General features: G+C 47.1%; 1 protein-coding gene across 11 annotated transcripts in view; it reads left to right on the top strand.

The window, feature by feature from the left end:
- Positions 1 to 23,921, top strand: part of LOC144771984 (stomatin-like) — a 981,083-nt gene that overhangs the window by 371,120 nt on the left and 586,042 nt on the right. For 2 of the 11 annotated variants that reach the window (XM_078656209.1, XM_078656199.1), the window contains exon 1: positions 5,242 to 5,505. The exons of the other annotated variants lie outside the window; for them this stretch is intronic. In XM_078656209.1, coding sequence (XP_078512335.1) covers positions 5,367 to 5,505 — 139 coding nt within the window. In that variant the 5' untranslated portion in view covers positions 5,242 to 5,366. Of the gene's footprint in view, positions 1 to 5,241; positions 5,506 to 23,921 lie in introns of those variants that run through there. 11 annotated transcript variants of the gene reach the window in all.

Below are 23,921 nucleotides of genomic sequence, written 5' to 3'. Positions count from 1 at the left end.
TCGTTGGACATACGGTGTTTAAGAAAGCCAACCTGAGAGGTGCTGATCAGTTTGGCGAGAATGTTGTTGAGCCTGTTGGCCAACATTTTGCGTAGATTTTACGGTCCAGATTTATAAGCAAAATGGGGCGGTAATTTTTCGTGAGGAGAGGGTCTTTGCCGTCTTTCGGGATAACAATTATGGTGGCTTCGCTCATTGAGTCAGAGACGCACCCGGTTGAGGTGAAGGAGTTGAATAATTTTAGTAGAATAGGGTTAAGTGAGGGGTCGAATGCTTTGTAGAAATGTGCAGAGAAGCCGTCAGGGCCTGGGGCTTTGGCACACTTGAGGGATTTGATAGAGGTAGAGATTTCTTTGGCAGTAAAAGACGAGCCTAGGGAAGAGCATTCCTCTTCAGAGAGTTCGGGAAATTTAGAGTGTTCAAATATTTGGTACAGGCTACCGAGTCGCATGTTAGCTTTTTTTTGTATAGGTCTTTATATTTATTTATTTATTTTTTTTATTTATACAGCGCACTGTTACCCGTGGGTGTCCTGGCGCTAAGTAATACTCCAACGCAAAGGCCAAGTAGATTAGAGAGTAAACAGCCACGTCTTAAGACCTCTTCTAAAGGCCATCAGATCCGTAACCTTCCTAAGAGCCAGGAGCAGGGCGTTCCAGGCCTTGGCTGCTCCCAGCACAAAGCTTCTGCCCCCCCACCGTGCTTTCCTAATTGGAGGTACCGCAACCAGCCCTGCCTCAGAAGATCTTGCAGGATGATACCAACGAAAATACTGCTGAAGAAAAGACGGACATAGACCTCGCAAGGCCTAGAACACCGTACAAAGAGCTTTGAAAGAGATCCGCTTTCGCACCGGGAGCCAGTGAAGTTTAACAAGTTCTTGGGTGACAGAGGCATACTTAGGAATGCCCGTAATCAAGCGTGCTGCGGCATTTTGCAGAACCTGCATTTTGTTCAGGATGCCCTGTTGTGCATTAAGAAACAAGCTGTAACAATAATCCAAGCGTGATAGAACCAGCGTAGTGACGACTGTTTTCTTGCAGCTTTCTGGAAGGAAGGGAAGGATTTTACGGATTGTCTTGAGCAGGAAAAAGATGGAGGAGGACAACGCATTAACCTGCGGTCCGAAGGAAAGCTGGTCATCAATCAGTACCCCTAGGTTCATAGAAGGCCTGAAAGGAGGACAGCATTTTGTTGTGTTTGGTATGAATGTTGTTAGTAGAGTCCCTAATTGCAGGAATGGCGAATTGTTTTTGTTTATGCTTGAGGTATGAAGCGAGCAGTTTCCCAGCCTTATTACCTTCGCATAACTTTAGTGCTTTAATTTATTTATCCAAACCCCAGCGCGCCTGCTCACAATCTTGTTATATTCGTATTTCTTATTAGTAAATTGGTCCAGGAGATGTTTACTATTTAACTTAGTCGAATGGGCAGTTTCTAGGGCCTTGATATCGCTTTCAAGTGTGACAAGTTCTGCGTCTAGTTTTTTGTTAGTTCGCGCCCTGATACCTATGATGACTCCTCTAATTGTGGCTTTGAGGGCGTTCCTTACCACGGCCGTATTTGTATCTGGGGAGTCGTTTAAAGTGAGGTATTCCCTGATCGCTTCCTCAATCTGTCGTTTATTCTCAGGGTCGGTCAACATTTCTTCGTTAAAACGCCAGCGTTTGGGTGGAAGTATAGATCGGGAGCCAGCGAGTTTAGTGCTAATACAGAAATGGTCAGATAGTAGTCTGGGTGCGATGTCTGTTTCATCTATAAGGTGAGTGAAGGAACTGGAAATTAGAATATAGTCGATTCTGGAGTACGAATTGTGCGGCGCAGAGTAAAAAGTGTAGTCCCTCCCATCAGGGTTTTGGAGGCGCCAGGAATCCTCGAGGTGAAATTTGGAGCATAAGCGTTTAAGTGCCTCATGGGAGCGGGATGGCTGATAGGCGCATTTGGATTGTTTGTCAATAAGGGGGTCTAGCGGAAGGTTGAAGTCGCCCCCGACAATTAAGAGTTCATCCTGTGGTATGGACCCCATAGAAGTTGCGACAGAGTCCCAGAAATCTGGGTCATCAGTATTAGGGCCGTATATTTAAATATGTTAAAGTCCACAATATGGTTTCCACTAGCTTTGTGGATGCCACACCCAGACAAATACTTCCCATGGCTCGACTATTCCCCCGAGTGCATTGTTATTGTTAACGCATAAAGCAGGCAATGTCCCACATTACGGCAACTTGATTTTTCATGCTATTTCCATTGCTTGCCCCAAACGGCTTCATGGCACAGATTGCCAGGTCACTGTAGATCCACAGTCCAAACACAAGTAACAATGTGCTGCACAAATGATATGCTGTCCAAGTTACAGGTTCCTTTCTCGAGTTGCCTTTCCACATGCACTGCCAATTACTTATGGCCAAAATATGAAGCTAGTTGAACACAAGTCTTGCTGTCAGCTGTGCTAAAGGCCACGATTCTCAAAAATAATTAATAGCACAAGTTCCTTCACAACTTGCAGTGACATTTGTATGTTAGACCTACCAGTTTGCCGTACACATACTTTCACTACTGTAGGCTGTCTGTCTTCAAACATCATAGGTTAAACGTCAAATCGCAATTCTGTAGGCTGGGTGTAAGGTGGGGCATCCAAGGCGTTGCTTACGCTCATTTTCAGGCTTCTTTCATACTCTGGCAAGATCCTTTTTAGTTTCTTGTTTAATTTCTTGGCTCTTCACGCATGTTTCTTTTCAAAATTGTCACCACTTTTGTAAATGAAGTAAAGACCTTGAAGGTAATCAGTCCAGTAGCCAGTAGAGTAGATTATGTAGGTTTATTCAATTACAGCTAAGATGGTACAGCCCCACCGGGAACAGCATTCTTCTGCTCCGCCCCACTCATTCCAACTGACCGCTCATCCAAACCATGAACTCATGAACATTCTATTACATCACACTCACACAGGCTGAGCAGCAAGGAACTTCGAGACACAGGATACAACATACATCACCTTTTGTATCCTTTATCAAGGGTGGGAGAAAATATGTCCTTCACTAAAGTGACATGCAGTCAGAACAGTTGCATGAGAATTTGTAGTAAAAGTGCTGATATGATGGACATTGTAGCCAAATGCATTTGTTGTATAGACCTTATAGAGTTCAAGGCAGAATTGTTTCTCTCTAATGAGAACATGTATATTCTATATATCCTGAATATGAGAATACTAATGTTAACCTGCCCTGGAATCACCTTGAACTGCTGATGTAGTAATCTATTCAATGGATTCTCTTCCTGTTTCTCCTTCATGTCTTGTTATTTATTTCTTACTGTTTCCTTCACTTCTGCTTTTGGCTTAAGCTATGGTTTCATGGTTAATATCGTTATATCTGCTTGTCGATGTACATATTTCCTATATAATCGTATTTAATGTATATATTAGCAAACACAAAGTCATCTTCTGGGACCCCTGGCAGGGCACATTTTATTGCCCCCTGATCAGAACAACCATTAATTTGTATTTCCCACTTCTCTGCTAATTGTACCCTGCATGATGCCAAACAGCTGGAAACGGGTTGCACACATAAACATTCTAAATATGTATTTCTATGGCCCCAAAAATCCTTAAAATAACACTGGGAAAAGAGAGACGAAAGTAGAGAGAAGAAGAGAAGTTCAGATATAGAAAAAGACAGAGGTGAGCTAGAGAGAGAGATGATATTTATTTCCCTATTGGGCCCCTACGAACGTGGCAATCGCCCACTTTGCCCATGCGTTAAAACGTCTCTGAGCAAACACACTTCCCCACATACCACACCATTGAGCAGAATACACAATCAGTATGGGAAGACACGAGGTTAATATCTTATGCTATTTTCAGGACATGGCTTGATAGTCTCCTACTTGTGATTGGAAGATCCAAATAGTTAGTTTGTGTGCCGCAGTGCGGACCAATCAAGTTACTTGCCACATACACAAAAGGCATGGTTCATGTACTATAGCTGTTTATTGTTCTGTAACCCAATACAGAGCATAGTGATGTCTGGTGAGAACAGTAGCATGAAAAGTGTACTGAGCAGGCTCATGTGATGAACTTAGCAGCCTAGCATGTGTCGCACATACATTACAGGGACAGTGGCAGAATTGCATAATAATAACACCAAGCATTGTGTGTGTGCATGAAATATGAGCAAACTGTAATAAATACCAATAACTAACAGTATGAACGTACGCTATGCAATGCTGCATATTATACGTTTTATGGACACCTTCAATACAGGGGGGAAAGGGCCTACGCTAGGTTAAATGCAGGGCCAACAGAATGGTGTGATTCTACTGTGTTTTCCACATAAACATGTATTTGCCGCATTTGACACATAATGAATCATCGGCTGCATAATGTGCAGTTTTTAACAAAGAATAGTTTCTAACTCACACAGATCAAAATTTACTTAAAACGGGAAGACACATGTAAAGATACACTCTGCAATTTTAGTGGCTTGTTGCTGCATTTGGGTGTTAAACTGGTACTAATGAAGATGAACCCCTTGCCCAGCCACTGTAACATTTGAAAATGACAAAATAATGGCAAAATAATGAAGTAATACTCTAACAAAATTTGAAACGTTATGTCGCAAAATGTGGTCGTCCCACGCCACATAATAAAGTGGCCCTGGCTATATCCACGGGTCAGAGGTCATTTAGGCCTCTAACTAAGTCGAAATAGCGGTACACGCGTGACACTAGTATGCAGGTTACATAAAGGGAGCGCGGTAGTTTGCAGTTGCCTTGTTGTCCCAGACTCAGTTGCTGTTTGCAGTTTTTCAAACCATCTCATTCTTTGAAACCATTAAGCACTATTTCTGCAGCCTTCGTCCTTCCTCGAAATGACATGTAATTATCTCGTCCTTTGTACAGCCTGACGTGCCACTGCGCCTTCCTGCTGCTTATTAATGACTGTAGTGCACGGTTCTGTGACTACCACAAAGGTGTGTCACTCACACCACACAATTCTCACAAATACTAAATTATTAAAAGAGATACAATTTCACCGGAGTTTCTGAAAAACTCTGCTCTGCACTTTTGTTCCAGGAGGCTGTTTTTCCTGCCTCTCCCTGCCTGGGACCGAAATACAGCTTAAAATATATATGACCTACGATCCATCGTGATCTTGTTACACTTGTTGGCACACACACTCCTTTTGGTGGAGAGGGGCAGTTTATTTTAGCAGGTCTGTTCAGGCACAAGGGTGTAGTAGGGGACTGTGGAACTGTTGGTGTTTCTCCTAACAGAGTGGGCAGCAGCATGGTTCTGCCTTTGCGGGTGTGAGCTGGAGATGTTGCTGGCTTTCACGATATCATCCTGCGGTGTGACCTTTGCGTTTCATGTACGGTGAGAGAGAGCAGTCAAGCCTCACGCCCCTTTATCCGTGGTCTATGCTCGGCAAAGTGCAGCCGGAAATGGACACCTCCCAACACCCGAATGGGAACCATCCAGAGACGGGTCTGGGCGAGTCTTCAACTGGTAATTTACAAAATGGGATTGCCAATTAGTCATGGTAGGGTAAATGATTCAAGGTGATGCAGCAGGTGCACTAACACCAGGGTCAAGTTAATGCAGCAGGTGCAGCAACACCGGGGTCAGGAGCCTGAGGCGCACACTGCACTTTGGGTGTGCTATTCTATCGATCCTTGTTTACTTTAAGGCAGTGACTACTGCTATGCTAGATTGTGGCAATAGATCCTGTTTTGGCCGTTGCCAAGCCTCCTGTTGTAAAATCATGCACCTGTGTTTGGTTTTTGCAAATCTGTGTTTACCTGCTTTCGATTAATAAGAAAAGGTGGAATGTGTGTAATATTCCTAAAAGTGTAATGCATTTATATGTATGTTTGCCTCCTTCAAACGATGGTTCAAAATAAATGCACAGATGGCTTCTGAAAAAGCACCTAGCTCACACCTTGTCACCTGTTATTGAAAAATTATTTTGCTGACGTGCTGTTTTGTTAATAATAAGAGCACATCGGCTTCTTTTGTTGGCATACAGGATTTGTTTTGGCTGATTATGGCGGTCTCTGTGTTTTTATAGCTCTTTATTGACATTTTACCACAAACGTGTCCACTACACTGTGGTTCATGTCTCTGATCGTATTAAACATGCAACATTAAATAATGTAGAAGCAGGGACAAAAACCCAACAATGAGGAAATATGTGGGTTCAAGTAATTCCAACTGTGCTCACACAGTTATTTAATAACATTTTGCACTGGCGCTTAGGAGGCGTGAAGTTTTGCATTTATTTCCCTACCATAAGAAAGGCTTGTGGGAGCAGTGCAAAAGTATGCAGTGCCGTTCGAGCGCACAATCAATCAGGGGTCTAAAAAGCGCACTACTCAACCGTGAGGGTCTCAAGGCGCTGGGGGGCAGCTCCGGATCATCAAAGAGCCAGGTCTTGAGGTCGTTCCTGAAGGTGTGCACGGATGGCGAAAGTTAAATGTTCACGGGGAGATCGTTCCAGGTCTTGGCTGCTATGTAGGAGAAAGCTCTCCCGCTCATTCTGTTTCTGCGGATGTGGGGGATCTCGGCCAGTGCGAGGCCGGCGGAGCGGAGGTTCTTCTTGGGTACGTGGAAGGATACTCTCTCGTTGAGATATTTGGGTCTGATGTGGAGGGATTTGTAGGTGTAGACGGGGAGTTTGAAGGTGATCCTTTTCTCGATGGGGAGCCAGTGGAGGTCTCGCAGGTGTTGGGTCATGTGTTTGTGACGTGTCGTTCCAAGGACGAGTCTGGCAGCGGCGTTCTGGATGTTCTGGAGTCTGTGTAGTAGGGTTTTGTTGATTTTGGCGTACAGGGCGTTGCCGTAGTCCAATCTACTGGTTATGAGTGCGTGGGTGACGCTCTTTCTGTAGTCGGGGGGATCCACTTGAAAGATTTGCGGAGGATGAGCAGGCAGTTGAAGCTGGTGGAGGGGACGGCGTTGATCTGGCGGTTCATGGAGAGGGAGGAGTCTGGTGTCTTTGGGTTTCTCTGTGAGAATGAGATGGGTGTCGTCGGCGTAGGATACAATGCTGAGCCCATGCTTCCTGACGATGGTGGTGACGGGGCCATGTAGACGTTGAAGAGCGTGGGGCTTAGAGAAGAGCCTCCAGAGAAGAAGGGGGGAAGTCTGAACCTCTGGGTTCTGTTGGAGAGAAAGGATCGCATCCAGTTGAGGGCGGTTCCTTGTATCCCTGCGTCGTGAGGTCTGGCTGCAAGGGTGCGATGAGAAACGGCGTTGAAGGCTGCGGAGAGGTCTAGGAGGATGAGGGCAGCGGTGTGTCCCTGGTCAAGTAGCAAGCGGATGTCATCAGTGGCAGCAAGGAGAGCGGTCTCGGTGCGGTGGCTGCTGTGAAATCCAGACTGGGAGGTGTCTAGGATGAAGTTACCTTTGATGAAGGTGGTCAGCTGGGCATTCACACGTCGCTCGGTGACTTTTGCGGCAAAGCGTAGGAGAGAGATGGGCCGGTACTTTTTCGGTCCGTTGGGTCGGCCGTGGGTTTCTTGAGGAGGGGTTTAACCTCTGCCTGTTTCCAGTCGCCTGGGAAGATGCCGGACATGAGGGAGGCATGCCGTTGATGGTCCGTCCCAGTTTGGGTGCGATGGCGGCAGTGGCTCTGTGGAAGATGTGTGGTGGGCAGGGGTCCGAGGGGGCTCCAGGGAGGGTTTTCTGTAGGGTGGTTGCAGTCTGTTCGGCAGTAGCGGGGTTCCAGGTCATGATGGTTGGCCTATCGGCCGCGTTACAGGGGGATGTGTGGTCAGGCGTGGGTTCGCTGAAGTTCTCATAGAGAGCCTTGATCTTTAGGTGGATGTATGAGCTGAGTTTGTCGCAGTGTTGATGGGAAGGTGTGACGTCTGTGGCTTCGCTGGGGGGTTTCGTGAACTACTGTATGACGTTGAACAGTTCCTTTGTGTTGGTAGTGTTGATCTGGAGTTTGCCTCTAATGAAGGTCCGTTTGGTGTCCCTTATGCACTGGTGGTATTCCTTCAGGTTGCTCCTGTGGTTGTTCCACGCTTCAGTCATTTTCTGATTTCGGCAGGATTTCTCAAGGCATCTGCAAGCACATCTGGCTTCCTGTAGCTCAGTGGTGAACCAGGCGGCCTTCTGAGGACGTTGTTTGGCGGGGTGTCGGTGCAGTGCGAGTTTGTTGGCTCAGCGGGAGATCCAGCGGTGAAGTTCTGTGGCTACATAGTTGTTGTCGGTCGTGGTGCTGGAGGGGTCTTGTAGGAGGGTGGGAGGAGGAGATCTTCTGTGGCTTTGCTCCTATTTCTTTGTGGCGGTCGTGGCGGGGGCTTGTGTGCGGTGGTGGTGTTGAAGGTGAAGTGGACGTAATGGTGGTCAGTCCAGGGGGGTTGGGTGGAGTGGCTGAACCAGGTGTTCGTTCCTCCCGCGAAGATAGGGTCGAGAGTGTGTCCAGCTCTGTGCGTGGGCGTGTTGACCAGCTGCTTAAGTCCGAGGTTGACGAGGAGAGCGGCGGTTTCGGGGTCGTTGCCGTAGTCGAGGTGGAAATTCAGGTCCCCGGGTAGGATGTAGTCCATGGAGGTGATTGCATGGGGTGATGCGAGCTCGACTATGGTGGTTGCGGACTGGGTGCAAGATCCCAGCGGTCTGTAGATGAGGGTGCCCAGAAGCGTGGTCCTGGGGCTGGTCTGGATCTTGAAGTTGAGATGTTCTGTGTTGGAGAGGGGGTCGCTCTTGCTTGACGTAGGGAGGCGGAGGGGGGGTCTTGTGAGCGATGGTGAGTCCTCCTCCTGGGCGGTGGGAGCAGTCCTTTCTCTGGATCTTGTAGCCATCGGGATGGCAGTCGCAATGTCGGGCCGGAGTTGGAGTTGGTCCAGGTTTCGGTGAAGAAGGCGACGGCAAACAAGATTGTGTCCATCAGGTGGAGACGAGTGAAGCCGGTGGCAGTGGCTGACTCTATCCTTTTATGCACTGTGTGAGACAAGCATTACACTGCGAGCGCTGAGTTAGAGCGTTTTTAATATTTTAGCGATTGTTCTGATAATTTTAAAAATCACAGTGTACCTTGTTATGTGCTTTTAAAACTGCTTGCACTTTACTTCTGGGCTGATTGATAGCTCGGGGGTCAATCACTTACTCTACTCCCGCCCCGGTCCGCCGTCCATTCTGGGCGTTTGATGCAGAGGGTGAGGAGGATCCCAGCACTTCCGGGCTCATTGCTGCCAGGTCAGCGCTCTAGCTGCGCTGTTGATGTTTTAGGATAAAAGGTGAGGAGGAACGCAGTCGCGGGTGGAGAGGAGTTAAGCCGGTGGCAGTGGCTGACTCTATCCGCTTATGCACTGTGTGAGACAAGCATTACACTGCGAGCGCTGAGTTAGAGCGTTTTTAATATTTTAGCGATTGTTCTGATAATTTTAAAAATCACAGTGTACCTTGTTATGTGCTTTTAAAACTGCTTGCACTTTACTTCTGGGCTGATTGATAGCTCGGGGGTCACTCACTTACTCTACTCACGCCCCGGTCCGCCGCGTCCATTCTGGGCGTTTGATGCGGAGGGTGAGGAGGAGCCCAGCACTTCCGGGCTCATTGCTGTCAGGTCAGCGCTCTAGCTGCCCTTCCGTCCCTATAAATGTGTGTGGGCCCGCGACCGCGCAGCGGACGCGTGCAGCCGAAGTCGCGCCAAAATCAAGCCCGTCGCGGCCGACCGGGACTCGGGGCCACGATCCCTGTGCGGTCCGGGCCTACCCACATACAGTATGGAAGACAAGATTTGCTAGATCTATGTCCATCAAATGCGGGTCCTTGCTTGCACTCAATGGAGGCTTTAACACTCCGAAACTGCTCATTGTGCCCATTCAAGAACCATAGAGAACCGGTTAGTGATTTAGACAAGGGGAGGGTACATGGAGGTCTGTTAAATTGTAGATCACTTAGCAAGCACAGTAATCAGATATGGGACCTCCTCCTAGATGAGGAATTGGATGTACTATTCTTAACGGAGACGTGGCTAGGGGAACACTCCGACCCTGATATTATAGAGGCTATTCCTCCAGGTTACTCATTCTCCAGAATAGATAGGAGTGGAGGGAGGGGTGGAGGGATTGCCTTTGCCAGTAAGGCTCCGTTCGAATGCTCTTTATTGTCCTTGCAAATTGAAAACTGTGAGGCTGGCCTTTTTACTCTTAAACTTGGACCTCAACACTCTGTATCAGGAATCCTTGTTTTCCGACCCCCAGGAAGGCTCAACGATTTTAAATCTAGCCTAGTGGAAGCTGTGGCTCATTTAGCCATAAGGAAGAGCAGGATCCTGGTATTAGGAGACTTTAATATTCATCTTGAGGATGAACAAGCTAAAGAGGCTAGTAACATCAGGCAAGAACTCCAGGCCTTACAATTAGAATTAAAAAATAGTGCCCCTACCCATAAACACGGCCACTTACTGGATCCCGTTTTTTGTAGTTGGAATGGAGTGAGGGTGGATTCGCCCTTACCCATACCGTGGTCGGATCACTTCCTAATTCCCTTCGATATTCATATTCCAGAGTCGAATACACGCAGGGAGAACAACAATGGTTACCCGCGTCGCAAATGGAAGAACTTTTCACAAGACACCTTTAACAAACTGTTGGAGTTAGGTGGTCAGCCAGGGGATGCGGACTGCGAAAGCGCCAATAGCGAGCTAGATATGCGCATTCTAAATGCCCTAGATGCAACGGCCCCGATATGTTTATCTAAGGTAGGTAGCAGAAGGAAAAAATCTGCCCCTTGGTTTACATCTGAGTTACAAACTGCCAAATCTGACTGCAAAAAATTAGAGCGGAGATGGCGGTTAGACTTTTGTCCTCAAATTAAGTTGAGTTACAAGGAAGCACAAAGAAAATATCAAACCAAACTGCGTAGAGCTAAAGCTACGTATTACAAAGTTCGCATTGGGGAGGCAGAAAACTCCTCGAGAGAGCTTTTTAAAATTTTCAAAGAGATCTCAGTGGTAGTTAACGCTAATTCATCACAAAATGACTCAGTTGAAGAATGTAATAGAGTCGCAAACTACTTTGCAGGAAAAGTTAGAGATATTTGTGCGACTTTTCCTGGCAACACGATATGTGGACGCGATTTTGAAGAGCAGGTAGGGGCAAGTAAAGTGGGGGATTGCCTAAAGGTCTTTTTGGTACCCCCTCCAGAGACACTAAGCATTATATGTCAGAGTATTAAATCATGTTCCCCTCGGGATCCAGCACCACCTTGGGTGTTGGGAGAGAGCCTCACGGTGCTGGAACCGCATATTAGGCATGTGCTTCAGATCTCATTCGCATCCGCAATACTCCCGGAAGATTGGAAAAAAGCAATTGTGCTTCCCATTAAAAAGAAACCTAATGTAAGCCATGAAATACTTGAAAATCTGAGACCGATCTCCCTGCTACCGTACTTAGCCAATGTGGCGGAGAAAGTGGCCAATACTCAGTTAATGGCACATCTGGAGAAGAACAACCTCCTGCACCTCTCTCAATCTGGGTTCAGGCCGGGCTTCTCTACGGAGACGGCCCTTCTGAGAGCGAATGAGACCTTGCGACAAGGGGCAGATGCCGGACACACCATGGCACTGATTATGCTGGACCACAGTGCGGCGTTTGACACTGTAGCGCATTCCATCTTGCTACAGTGTCTAAACAAAGCAGGTGTCACTGAGTCTGCGCTGGGATGGTTGAAAGCGTTTCTTACAGATCGCAGCTTTCAGGTCCAGCGAGGCTCCTTTGTATCATCTGCGATAGCCTTAGAACAAGGGGTGCCGCAGGGCTCGGCCCTGAGCCCTACTTTGTTCAACTTATATATGGCCCCCCTAGCAGTTGTGGTACAAGAGTACGGTGTAGAGCTAGTCTCATACGCCGACGATACCCAACTGCTGATCTCCTTGTCCCAAGCACCGCCAATAGCAGCAGCTAATTTTAAGTCCTGTATGCAGGCCCTAGCTGGATGGATGAACTCTCACTGCTTGAAGCTCAACGGCTCCAAGACGGAGGTAATGGTGATTGAAGGGAACAATTCCTGCTGGACGGCTGACTGGTGGCCGCCCTGTCTGGGCCTAACGCCCACTCCCTGTAAAGAGGCTAAAAACCTGGGAATGTGGGTTGATAACAAACTATCTTATGAGAGCCACATTCACCGATTAGTGGGAAAGTGCTTTGGGGTGTTAAAAACCCTCAACCACACCCTAGATCTACTTCCGCAGGAGGCCAGACGCACCATGACCCAAGCATTGGTAACCTCCCGTATGGATTACGGTAATGTACTACTCCTAGGCACCACAGAAAAAAACATGGTGCGCCTGCAAGTTCTCCAAAACACAGCAGCACGCTTGGTTTTAAAACTCCCTAGAAGAGCGGCTTCTAAACCCGCTCTTGTGGCTCTGCATTGGCTGCCGGTCAGGAAGAGAATCGTGTACAAAGCACTCCTAATATGCCATAGGATTATATGGCATAAAGCTCCATCCTATCTCCACGACCTTATTCAGACCTATGAGCCTAACAGAGCACTACGCTCAGCAGGAACGGGCCTTCTGAGGATCCCCCGTGTAAAAAAAGCTAAACTGGGAGGCCGCTCGTTTAGAGTATTAGCAGCTAACAACTGGAATCGGCTCCCGGCCGACCTTAGGCTGGAAGAATCAGAAACCAATTTTAGAAAACATTTGAAAACGTATCTATACAACCTCTAGCACTCTGAGGGGGGGGAGTAGCCAACCATAACACTGAACTTACCTTATCTCCATAGCGCGGGGACACGCCGTGATGGCGCCGCGAGGCGCTTTATAAATTTCTTTATTATTATTATTAGGTCCCAGATCTCTATGGCGTGTAGGTGGAGGGAGCGCATGTTGATGAGGATGCACGTCAGGGTGCCGGTGGTGTGTGTGTCAGGTGGGCCTTTGGCGGAGCTGGGGGTCATGTTGGAGGTGAAGGAGCTGCGGCAGGCTCTACACAAGAACTGACGTTGGGTGGTGATAGGAGAGGATCTTAAGCAGTCGGTGTGTCTTCCTGGGTTGAGTGCGTGGAGGGTGGTTGAGTCATAGCGGTGAGGCCTCGGAAAGCCAGGGGTCCTGGCGCTGGTCACGGTCGGGTCGCGGACGGGCGCAGACGGGCTTGCCTAAGGTGGCGATGCACGCGTCCGCTGCGCGGCCCTGCAGCGGTCTGTATAAAGTAGGGGAGGGGAGGGAGGGAGGCCCAGCTGGGAGGCGGGAAGACGATCGCAGGTAGAGTGGAGGGGCTGGGAACAGCAGTGGTGGGAACGGGCGAGGGGGAAGGCGTGAGGGCGCGAGCACAGTAAAGGGGGAAAATAATCCTGTACAGGTGACAGAAAAGAAATACAAAAGCAGTGTGGCAAAACAATACACCCAGACAAGTGTTATCAAATCTGGGGCTCTGTTTAATACAACTGTACTATTAAGACGTGTCAACTTAGGGCATTAGATTTCACATCTTTGTTATGTATGTGTTGTGTACATGCCAATCTCCAGAAAGTGAGTTTAGCTTAATTATCTGTAACATAAAGAGGGCTGTGACCTCGTGGCTTGAGGGTCTTCGGCTATAACAATAATATTTTTATCAGCATTTTTGTAGCGCCTTTAACCATTAGTAGGATTGCACTGTAGCAGTTTAATGTCACAGATTGACCCACGAGGGCTGCTAACATGAGATTAAATAAGTAGTTCCCATTTCGGTCAATTGTTTGGAAACTTTTCTCGTGTGTATATTGAAGTAATCCAAAATGCCTTTGGCCCTTGTGGGCTAAGGGTGGAAAACTCCTGAACTTACTCTGCCTATCCAAGTTTCTAAAAATGGCCACCTATTGTCACTTTTAATCACATTTCTGAAAATTTCTACTTACATTGTTTATTGTTTTTATAAAAAAAAAATTGATGGAGATCAAACACTTGTATTATATGAAGCAGTCCTTGAAATAGAAACATTCAAGTGTAAATGCTGTATACAAGAGAACCCTTTTGCTTCTCAGAAGTGTCAGTACACTCAAAATTATTGCAACCGTGCTGAGAAGCGCTAGTACGCTACCTCTCAAGTAAAAGAGGTACAGGTATTCAGGACCTGACGGTACCTGCCCATTTATTTATTTTATTTTTGAATTTATTTTATTGCATTTTTAAGTATAAAAAACAATCAGAGAGTGGATACAAGTAGGCCGCACAAGCCGGCCATGTTATGTCATGCCGGAGTTTGTTTCACTTCCAGTTCCCAAACGTAACAACAAATTCAAAAAGGAGCAGCTCTCAAGCAAAGAACCATAATAATCACAAGACAGTATTTCCATTGCAGCAGTCGAGACAATGTCAGTAATTCCTCAAATTACGTTTCAATACTAGTGGTCGTAGTTCACCAGTCTCCCAGCCTGTATCTATGATGGTCTCATTATTCAGACATGTCTCACCGTAATCTATGCAGTCCCCCCTCAATCCTCGCCCAGTGGGTGGGTCAGTAAATAGCTCTTAAGCGGCTGCCATGTATTACAAGGGCGCGAGGTGATGGGCAATACAGTTGAATATACATAGCTCATTGTGTCATAGTATATAAGGGGAGAGGATGTAGCCTTGCGGCTAGAGCGGTCGACCTCGAAGCTGGGGAACCCGGTTCGAGACTCGGCTGTGATGCTCAACATCCTGTGTTCTGCCCCAGTGTAAGGAGACTTGGTGTTTTGCAATGAGCAAGGCCGTTGCTGAAAATCTTCTAATACTTCTCCTTAGTGGTTTAACATAACCCAATAATGCCATCAGTGGTGTGGGTTCTAGAGGGTGTAGCCTTGCGGCTAGAGCAGTCGACCTCGAAGCTGGGGAACCGGGTCGAGTCTCGGCAACGACGCTCAACATCCTATGTTCTGCCCCATTGTAAGGAGACTTGATGTTTTGCAATGAGCAAGGCCGTTGCTGAAAATCTTCTAATACTTCTCCTGAGGGGTTTAACATTACTCAATAATGTCATCAGTGGTGTGGGTTCTATAGTATGTTCCACCATGAGAGACAGATGGCGAAAGATCTCCTCCCAGTACTCTCTAACAGTGGCGCAGTTCCATGCAAGATGCACAAAGTCTGCCTCAGGTTCCGCACATCTGGCACACGTGCCTGTAACACTCGGGCTCATTTTGGATAGTAGCTTCGGGGTAATATATACTCTGTGAAGGTATTTAAAGTGTAATAGTTTGTGCCTATGGTAATTGGAGATATACTGTGTGTGTGCACAACAGTGTAGCCACACACTGTCCCTCAGTGTTTCGCCAAGATCCCGCTCCCATGATGTCCTTGCTTTGGTGCCCACTGCAGGGCGAAGGTACTGCGCCAAATGGTACAGTCGTGAAACGAGATGCGTACTGTCTGGTGAACTTATGACAAGTGTGAGTGGGGGAAAGTCATCCGGTTCTGTCGTTGTATCTGGAATAACTTCCAGCAAGGCTCCTCGGACTCTATAGAGGAGGAAACTATCCATATATGTGGCGGTACCCCAGGAAGAGAGATCAGCAACTGTGCATGGTCGTGAATTGTTGAATAAGTCTCCCACCTTATGGAGTCTATATTTATCTAGTGTCTTTTGAGTGAGGGTTTCAGTGGTGGGAGGTATCCATGGATTGTCAGCTAGTGGTATATATGGAGAGTATAAAAGTGTATGTGGCAGGTATCTGCGTAATTTGGACCATGCCTAACAAGTTGTGGACAGCGTCTGGATTTCTGTAGGGCACCGAGGCATTCCTTGCGGTAGGATCGTCAAGAGCGATTTGGAGTGTATCAGATCTTTCAGGTCTGAGGCATTGAATCCGAGCATCTGGGTGATACCAATAATATGTAAAGTGAACTTGTGCAACCAGGTAGTATAAATAAAAATCAGGAACCCCAAAGCCCCCCTGCTCGTATAGCATTATCAGGGTGGTCCAGCTTATACGCAGATGTTTGCCTGCCCATAGCAGACGCGTCAGCAATGAACGCAATGTATCGAAGAATTTTGCAGTCAGAGCAATTGGAATGTTTAGAAATAAGCATTAGAATCGTGGTAAAATTACCATCTTTATAATGGCAATCCTGCCGGCTATTGTAAGGGGGAGTTTTGTCCATCTATCAATCTGTGTTCCTAGTTGATCGATCGCAGGGCCATAGTTGATGCGAATAATCTCGGCAGCACTGCAATGTAAATAGATGCCCGGATACTTGGGGGGGTCACTACACCATCTTAATGGATACTCAAGGTCTACCTGGGTAGTTGCAGGGGTCAGAGGGAACATTTCTGAGTTAGTCCAATTGATGACTAGCCCAGAGAATACCCAAAGCAAACCACCTCTCTCAAGAGTGGGGGTAAATTCTCAGCTGGACTTCATACAAACAGCATTACATCATCCACATAAAGGGAAGCAGCCAATGGGCCAGTGTGTAGTTATATTTCACGATGGAGATGTTGCTCTTGTATGTGGCGAGCCAGTGGATCCATGGCTACAATACATAGTAGGGGGGATAAAGGGCACCCCTGTCTGGTGCCCCATGATAAGGGAAATTGGGTCGTTATTACCCCATTTATTTTCAGCCTAGCTACTGGGTTGGAGTACAGTAAGTGGACTAGATTTAAAAAGCCAATAGGTATGCCTAATTTCTGCATCACTGCATATAGAAAGGGCCATTCTAAGGAATCAAAGGCTTTTCCAGCATATAGTAAAACTGCTGCTGCCGGCACGGTAAGTTCCATTTGATTAATTACTGAAAAGACCGTCCGCAAATTAAGTGTGGTGGATCTGCCGGGGACAAATCCAGCTTGGAAGGGGCCCAATGTGGTATCCACTAATAGCGAGAGGCGGGTGGCTAAAAGTTTAGCAAGAATTTTATAATTGTGATTGAGTAATGACAACGGCCTGTATGACTGACATTGACTTGGTGGTTTGCCAGGCTTGAGCAATAATGTAACTATAGCCTCCCGCATAGTTGGAGACAGGGATCCGCTCTCTAAAGCCTCATCGTACACCTCCAATAGCCGGGGGGCTAGTTAATTTTGGCAGGCTCTATAAAAATCCACAGAAATGCCATCCAAGCCAGGGGCCGTCTGCTGGCTAGGCCTCCTATTGCCTGCCTAATTTCCTCTACATCTATCTGGGACACAAGCCATGTGCGCTGCCCATCTTCCAGCGAAACCATAGCTATTTTCTGTAAATAGTCCAACAGAGTCTGACTCCCCGGGGGAAAAGGGGGTCTCGCGTTCAGTACAGTTGCGTATCATAGTCAAGAAAGGTGGCAGAGATGTCTGCATTTTTTGTTAGCGACTCGCCTGTTTCGGTGTCTAGATGCGTTATATAGGCCAATTGATATTGTGGATGAAGGCGGCGGGCGAGTGTCCTACCGGGTCTCTCACCTTCCACATATACCCAAGCCATATCGTATTTTCTGAGATATTTGACTTCTCGAACGGCTGCATCATTGAATTCAGTCAATAACATTGAGCAGCTCCGGAGTAATTCTGGCGAGGGGGCAGCTTGCGCAGCCAAGTCTATATCTTTTAGTTTCTTCTCTATCGTACCCAACTCTCCACGTATAGAAAAGAGCACCCCAGCATGTTTCAAGATGCATACCCTGCGGATAAATGTCTTAAAGGCATCCCAGAGTATCAGCTGTGAATCCACTGTTCCCTCATTTAATTCAAAATACTCTCTAATGGCATCTTCCTCTTCACTACGGAATACTGAGTCGAATAGGGCAGAAGCGGGGAATCTCCTTAGTGGTCGCTGTTTGGGGAGCATGGGAAAGTCCAACACAAGGAGGTAAGGGGCATGGTCAGATATCGTGCAAGGTAAATATTCAATTTTGCGTACTTCCAGTAGTAGTTGCGGCGTGAAATACCAGTGATTAATACGGGACCATGAACCATGTGGGGCAGAATAAAAAGAATAGTTGAGGATTCCCGGGTGTCTTGTGCGCCAGGGATCTTCTAACAGCGCAGTGCGTTGTAAGTTTAGGAGACTCTGTGTGACATGGGGCTTCGTAGTGCGTCCTGTGCCAGTAGTGTCAATCATGGGGTCAAGTGTGAGATTAAAGTCTTCCCCCATTAGTATAGTATCTGTAGTCATTCGATCAATACATGCAGCTATCGTTGGGAAAAATACAGCGGTGTCGATATTTGGGGCATATGTATTAGCAAGCAGTATAGGCTCAGCCCCCATCAATCCGTTCACAATAGTATATCTTCCCTCCGGATCCGTCACCACTTCAACAGTCCGAGATGGAAGGGTACTAGTATTCATACGCCTCGCGAGTATGAACTGTAGCAGGAAATGTAGCGATTCGCGTCCCATGCTGGCGCAAATCCATGTGTAGGGAGTGGCGCGTAATGTGTCTCCTGTAGGAAGGCAATCTGTATAGAGTAGCTGGCTAAGTATGCTAAAACCTGTTGGCTTTTTTGGGGACTGGATAACCCCCTCACATTCCGGGAGAGACATCTAAGGTGCAGACCGGACCTACTGTTATCGTCTAAAGTCATTCAACCACCAAGAATCCCAACATGATAAGCCATCAATCTGCAAAGCTAACTAGCCATACTGCGAAGAGAAAATGTGCTCCAATTTAACAAATAACAAGATTGTGACCATAATGCAAAAAACCACTCTCATCCCTCCCCCACCCCCATTGGAACACCAAAAACAAGGCACCCGGTGAATCCCAATCGAGGAACAGCACCCAGGGAAAGGGAAGGGGAGGGAGGGAGAGAGGGAAGGAAAGAGTAGGAGATCATCCTAAGGGGGAAGGCAACACTCCAGTGGAGCCATCGGGATGTAGGATGGTTAGTACCATTGCTTGTCTACCATCAAATGACTGCCACTCGGCCATAGTCCAGTTCCGCTGGAAGGGACAATTCAGATATTCTCCACTTGCGGGCATTTGTGCTGCACCCTGCGACCTCTCCTTGCAGGGTTTAACAAGTATTCAAACAGTTCACCATTGTCAAGAGATGTTCCAGATAAATGGCGCCGTACTAAGCATCGGAAAGATATCATTAACCAGGGCCGGAGTCGCCGTCTGTTTGCTGCTGCTGGGTGACAGATTGTTGTTTTTTCCAAAATTTCACTGCTTCATCAGGAGTATCAAAAATGTGGGTTTTGCTGCTGATCTGGATTCAAAGGCTGGGTTTATATAGCATGGCGTCTTTGACATTCGCCTTTGGGGGAACGCTTCACACCCATGTACTTGCGGCATGCGTCTTGCACTAATGGCGTAAAGTCTGGAAATAGGGAGATGTTAGAGCCCTGATAGTTGAGCATTACGTGCTCACTGGACAGCCGGAGGGCCATGTCGCGGTCATTATAGTTGAGTATTTTGGTTATTATTATCCTCGGGATGCCCCTGGAATCGGAGGGGGCCCCAGTGTCCGGTGCGCATGTTCAACAGCAAATGACGCGGAAAAGGCCTCTCTCCTGAACAGCTCCACCAAGACGGATTCTATAAATTTGGCCATGGGGGCAGTATTTGTGGTCTCAACAATACCAGCAATACAAATGTTGCTTCTGCGCGAACGTGCTTCCAAATCTTCGGCTTTAGTGGCTAGTTGTTTGATCAGGCTCTCGGCCCTCTCCAATCTTCTCTGATCCGAGGGCTGTGCATCCTCGAGGTCCGAAATACACTGTTCCGCGCCGCCTATCCGGATGTCATGCACCTCCATGCTACCGTGTATATCGTCAAGTTGGCTCGTCCAGACTGGTATTGATGGATTGAAACCCAGCCCAGAGCTCTGCGATTATGGCGGCAGTGCCCTGTCACTGGCTCGGTTCCCCCTCAGTGGCATTCTCTGCAGCTTCCCGCCTCGGGTCTTCCCCCTTTCAAAATTAAGTTGACGCTGTTTGGGGTTGTTGGGCCCCATTATATGCTGCTGGGACAGTGAGGTGACCCTCCAGGAAGCAAGTTGTGATCAAGGATAGCAACAGTCACAGCAAACGCAGTTCAAGTTTAATGTTCCAGCATCAGGACCGCTCCTTGTGCAGTTTTCTTCAGGTAAGAGATGAATGGGGGAATAGTGACAATTTATATGGATTATGGAAGGATCAATAACCCCCTCTTGTATGTTCCTCTGTGATCAGATTAGGGGGCGCCGGGGGACTAAGGCCCAATTAGACCCAGGGCAGAGTAAAATATGGCTGGCTCTTGTCTCATTCCCCGCAGTGGAGACCGCTGAGCAGGGCGTCCTTTTAATTTCCGAGCCAGGATACATCCGCCCGTGTCACACGAGGCTCCCACAGACAGTACAAGGCTTACTGCGTAGTATGGGAGTTTTCACCTCCCGTCTCTGCCAGTATCTGGTCACGTCTCTACTCCCGGTCAGGGAGGCTCAGGCATCTGCACTGGTCTCCGGACATGAGAGGACACACTGCGATTACCCGCATCAGTTGCTGCGGCTGCCGCCCAGAGTGACCGTGCACACGCATCGGGCCCGCCCTCAGGCCCCATGTTGACTCGGGGCCTCCGAGGGGGCTGCGTAAGGCCCATGCGCGTCGCAGGCTAGCTCTCAGCATACCTGGGCTGCACGGGGAGTCGCCTCACGGTCGTCGAGTCACCGGCATGTAGGAGCACTCCCAGCCGCAGCGAAGTGGAATTTACAACATAGAGATGCAGGTAGATGGACAATTAGATTCGACGGCTCCGGAGCTCCTGAGTCAGACAGCACTTATTTGAAGGAGAAATTATGTCTGCTAATTCTTAACCTACATTATCTGGCAACATTTTACATTTAGACGGACTAAAACAATTTACCAGGACGGACGTATTCGAGTGCCGCCTGTTTTTATGTGTGAAGCTATATAAAAAGAATAATACAGAAGTTTAGAACCGGAAGGACCCAAAGAAAGACATGGTCTAAAGAAATATTGTTACTGAAGTATAGTGGCTCCTGCAAGAAGAAGAGAAGTTCTGCAACAGGTCTAAGACAATATTTTTTTTAATTCAGGAATTAAGCTGGGACTGGATATATATATAGCTTCAAACACCCTATCAGAGAAAGGGGGAACAAATGAGGAGCAGACCAGGCTGCGGTAGCTGATCACAGAGCCTTTTGGATTAACATTGTCCAAACAATATTTTGGCACATTATATAACAGATTACGAATTTTCTAAGACAACAGGATACGCTACTGTCTTGAAAAAGAAGGTTTTATTCAAATAGGCCTTCGAAACGCATCAACGCTCTTTCTTGCCATAAATCCACTCAAACGAATGTCACCCTAGATGTTGATGAACTACAAGACGCCAGGGTTCATTTGTGTAATTAATGTTATCGGTTATGGCGATCTATGACAAAGATTACTGTCTGTTTTAACTCTTGTGTTGTACGGTTTATAATATTGTCCTTCATTGTGATTAATTGTGTGAGGAATTACACTCTGTTTTTTAATATTGTTCTTTATTGTGATTCATTGTGTGAGGAATTGCACTGATGTAATGATTTTTTTCTGGTGTGATTCGTGGATAAAATGTTTTTAACCCTGTATTAATTTTTCTAATAAACTGTAATTACACATTTATAAACTGTAGGTTTTTGTGACAATATGTTGCAAACACTGGGTTTAGCAGTGACCTCTTGGATTGTACGCTGAGTGCCTGAGAATAGATTGGATGATATGAGGTATTGCTTAAGTAAGGTGTGAATATAAAATATTCCCAGAGTACACTACTTTAGAACATTTTACATCAATCACACACAGGACAACCAGGTCTGATTTTGTGATGTGGTTGTTCCGATGAGCAGAATCAAACTTTTTGGGGAGTAGACACCTCACCCACAATTTATCGTGCCATGCTTAATCATAAGCATGTATCCACAAGGATCCCAAGGGTCAAAAATATCTGCCATGCTCATCCACACTGAACTTCAAAGCAAAGGTCCAACTGGGAATGAAAATCAACAAGGAGGAAATGTCTCCAGCAGGCCTAAGCCAAATCACTCCAACTCGGGCTGGCTGCCAACCGCTCTTCAAACCAGAAACTCCCTATTACAAACCAACCCAATTTGAGATAGGCAATGCCTGTGCAGGGCCACCTTCAGCCCATGTTCCTGGAACACACAAGGACTCTTACAAAACTTGAAAATTAGGAATCCCTATAATTTTGGAAGGCCATGGACCTCCTAATGCTACAAGAGACCTGGGCTCAATCAACTATCCCTCTAACAAGCTTCGTCGAGTTTTGGAAACCAGCCATAAAAATCAATAGGCATGGCCAACCAATGGGCAGCCTCTCCATCTACGTTTCTACATCATTGCATCACACAGCGGAAGAGATCATACTTAAAGTTCCCTTGGCCCAAGCAATTCATCTAAATATCTTCCAATGCAATAAAGTTCTCTTGCTTCTGATCTTCAACATCTACATTCTGGAATGAGCTGGAAGAGGTGTGGTGCCGCGGCCAGGGCAACTGACTCCGGAATCTGGGGATCACGGTTCGATCCCCGGTGCCGGCGGCAGATTAGCTCAGCACCATGTGACTCTGGGCAATAGCTTGCTTAATCTTCCCGACGGCCCCCAGCGCCTAGAGACCCTTGCGGGTGATTGTTCGCGCTTTACAAATGTGGATTATTATTATTATTGTTAATCCACTGCAATCGAGGAATGAGATATTGAAAAACCTGGTGTTTATACTAACTGATCTCAAACTAAAATGTCATTCTGCAAACATCTTATTATCTGGCGATTGCAACACAAAATGTTCGGGGATCAATTGGCCACGAGGTCAACAGCCTGGACCTTCAATATGATCTCCCAATGCAAAACCTTCCCCCAACCACTCGGCAGAACATCTTAGCAGGACTCTTTTTAAGCAAGTGTGACTCTCTAGGTCTTAGGCTCATCAAGGGTCGCTTCCGTGATGACACCGCCCTCACCTCCCCTGGCTGGACAAGAACCGTGGGCAAGTCCATCTCCCATACAGACTTCAGCCTCCGCACGGTGGGAATCTTCAAACACATTGGAGACTTTTCCTTAGGTTAGAGCCTCAACAGTGACCACCGGCCGCAGAACATCAATCTCATCATTAGCCCCTTAAAACTGGAAGCAGCTCCTCCTACCTGCCTTGGTGTGTGGACAGAATACCTAAAGTGGCTGAAATGGGAAAACAAAATCAGCCATGAAGTTATGTCACGGAAAAGAGCGCAACTCAATGAAGTCCCACTCCCAGGCAACTCCCCCATTAAACAATGGACCTCTTTATTGAACAAATTCTGCAGGAATTCCAAGTCAAACTAACATCAGGCGCCAATCCATGGGACCCGATTTTAACAAAATTCAGACTGGCAGAAGACCCGAAGCTGTTGAAAAGAGATGTCAACCGCAAATTGTGGGTTCTCATCAAGCAACCCTCCGCAATAGTTACAAGACATAGTCTGAGCAAGTCTAGATCTCTATTCAGGAGAGCAATTTGGGGTGGCAAAAGGGGAAACATGAGGACTTCTGGCTACAATTGCTAGTCACAAGCAAGAGAAGAAACACAAAAGAATTCTGGTCATTGGTCAACCAAGCTACAATAGGCAGAAAGAAATGCACCAATGCAACATCTCGGAACCAGTGTGGGGTTCATTTTTGTCTGCTAATTTTTCATCTCAAGCGGCACACGCCTCTCCAACCCCAGCAGCTCACCAAGTACTCTACCTACATCGCAGAAGGCTAGCGATACGCCTGGCACTTTAAACCCTCCTGATATTTGTAGTAAAATTGAAGACCTTTGCCCACTAAAACTGAGAAGTTTGCGAAAAGAAGGAGCCCCCGGCACCAACTGGCTTCCCACTGCCCTGTTTGCATCCAAGCCCGCTCTCTGGTCCAAGGCACTAACACCACTCTTCAAATACTGTTTAGCAGCCAACTCCATTCTGGACTCTTAGAGAGGATCCATCCTCCGACCGATCTTCAAAGGAGCCACAAAATCAGATCCACACCACTACAGGCT

This window comes from Lissotriton helveticus, chromosome 8, assembly GCF_964261635.1.
Source record: "Lissotriton helveticus chromosome 8, aLisHel1.1, whole genome shotgun sequence".
Classification (NCBI taxonomy): domain Eukaryota; kingdom Metazoa; phylum Chordata; class Amphibia; order Caudata; family Salamandridae; genus Lissotriton; species Lissotriton helveticus.
Note: the sequence above shows the minus strand (reverse complement) of the source record. Positions and strands in the feature narration are given on the sequence as shown.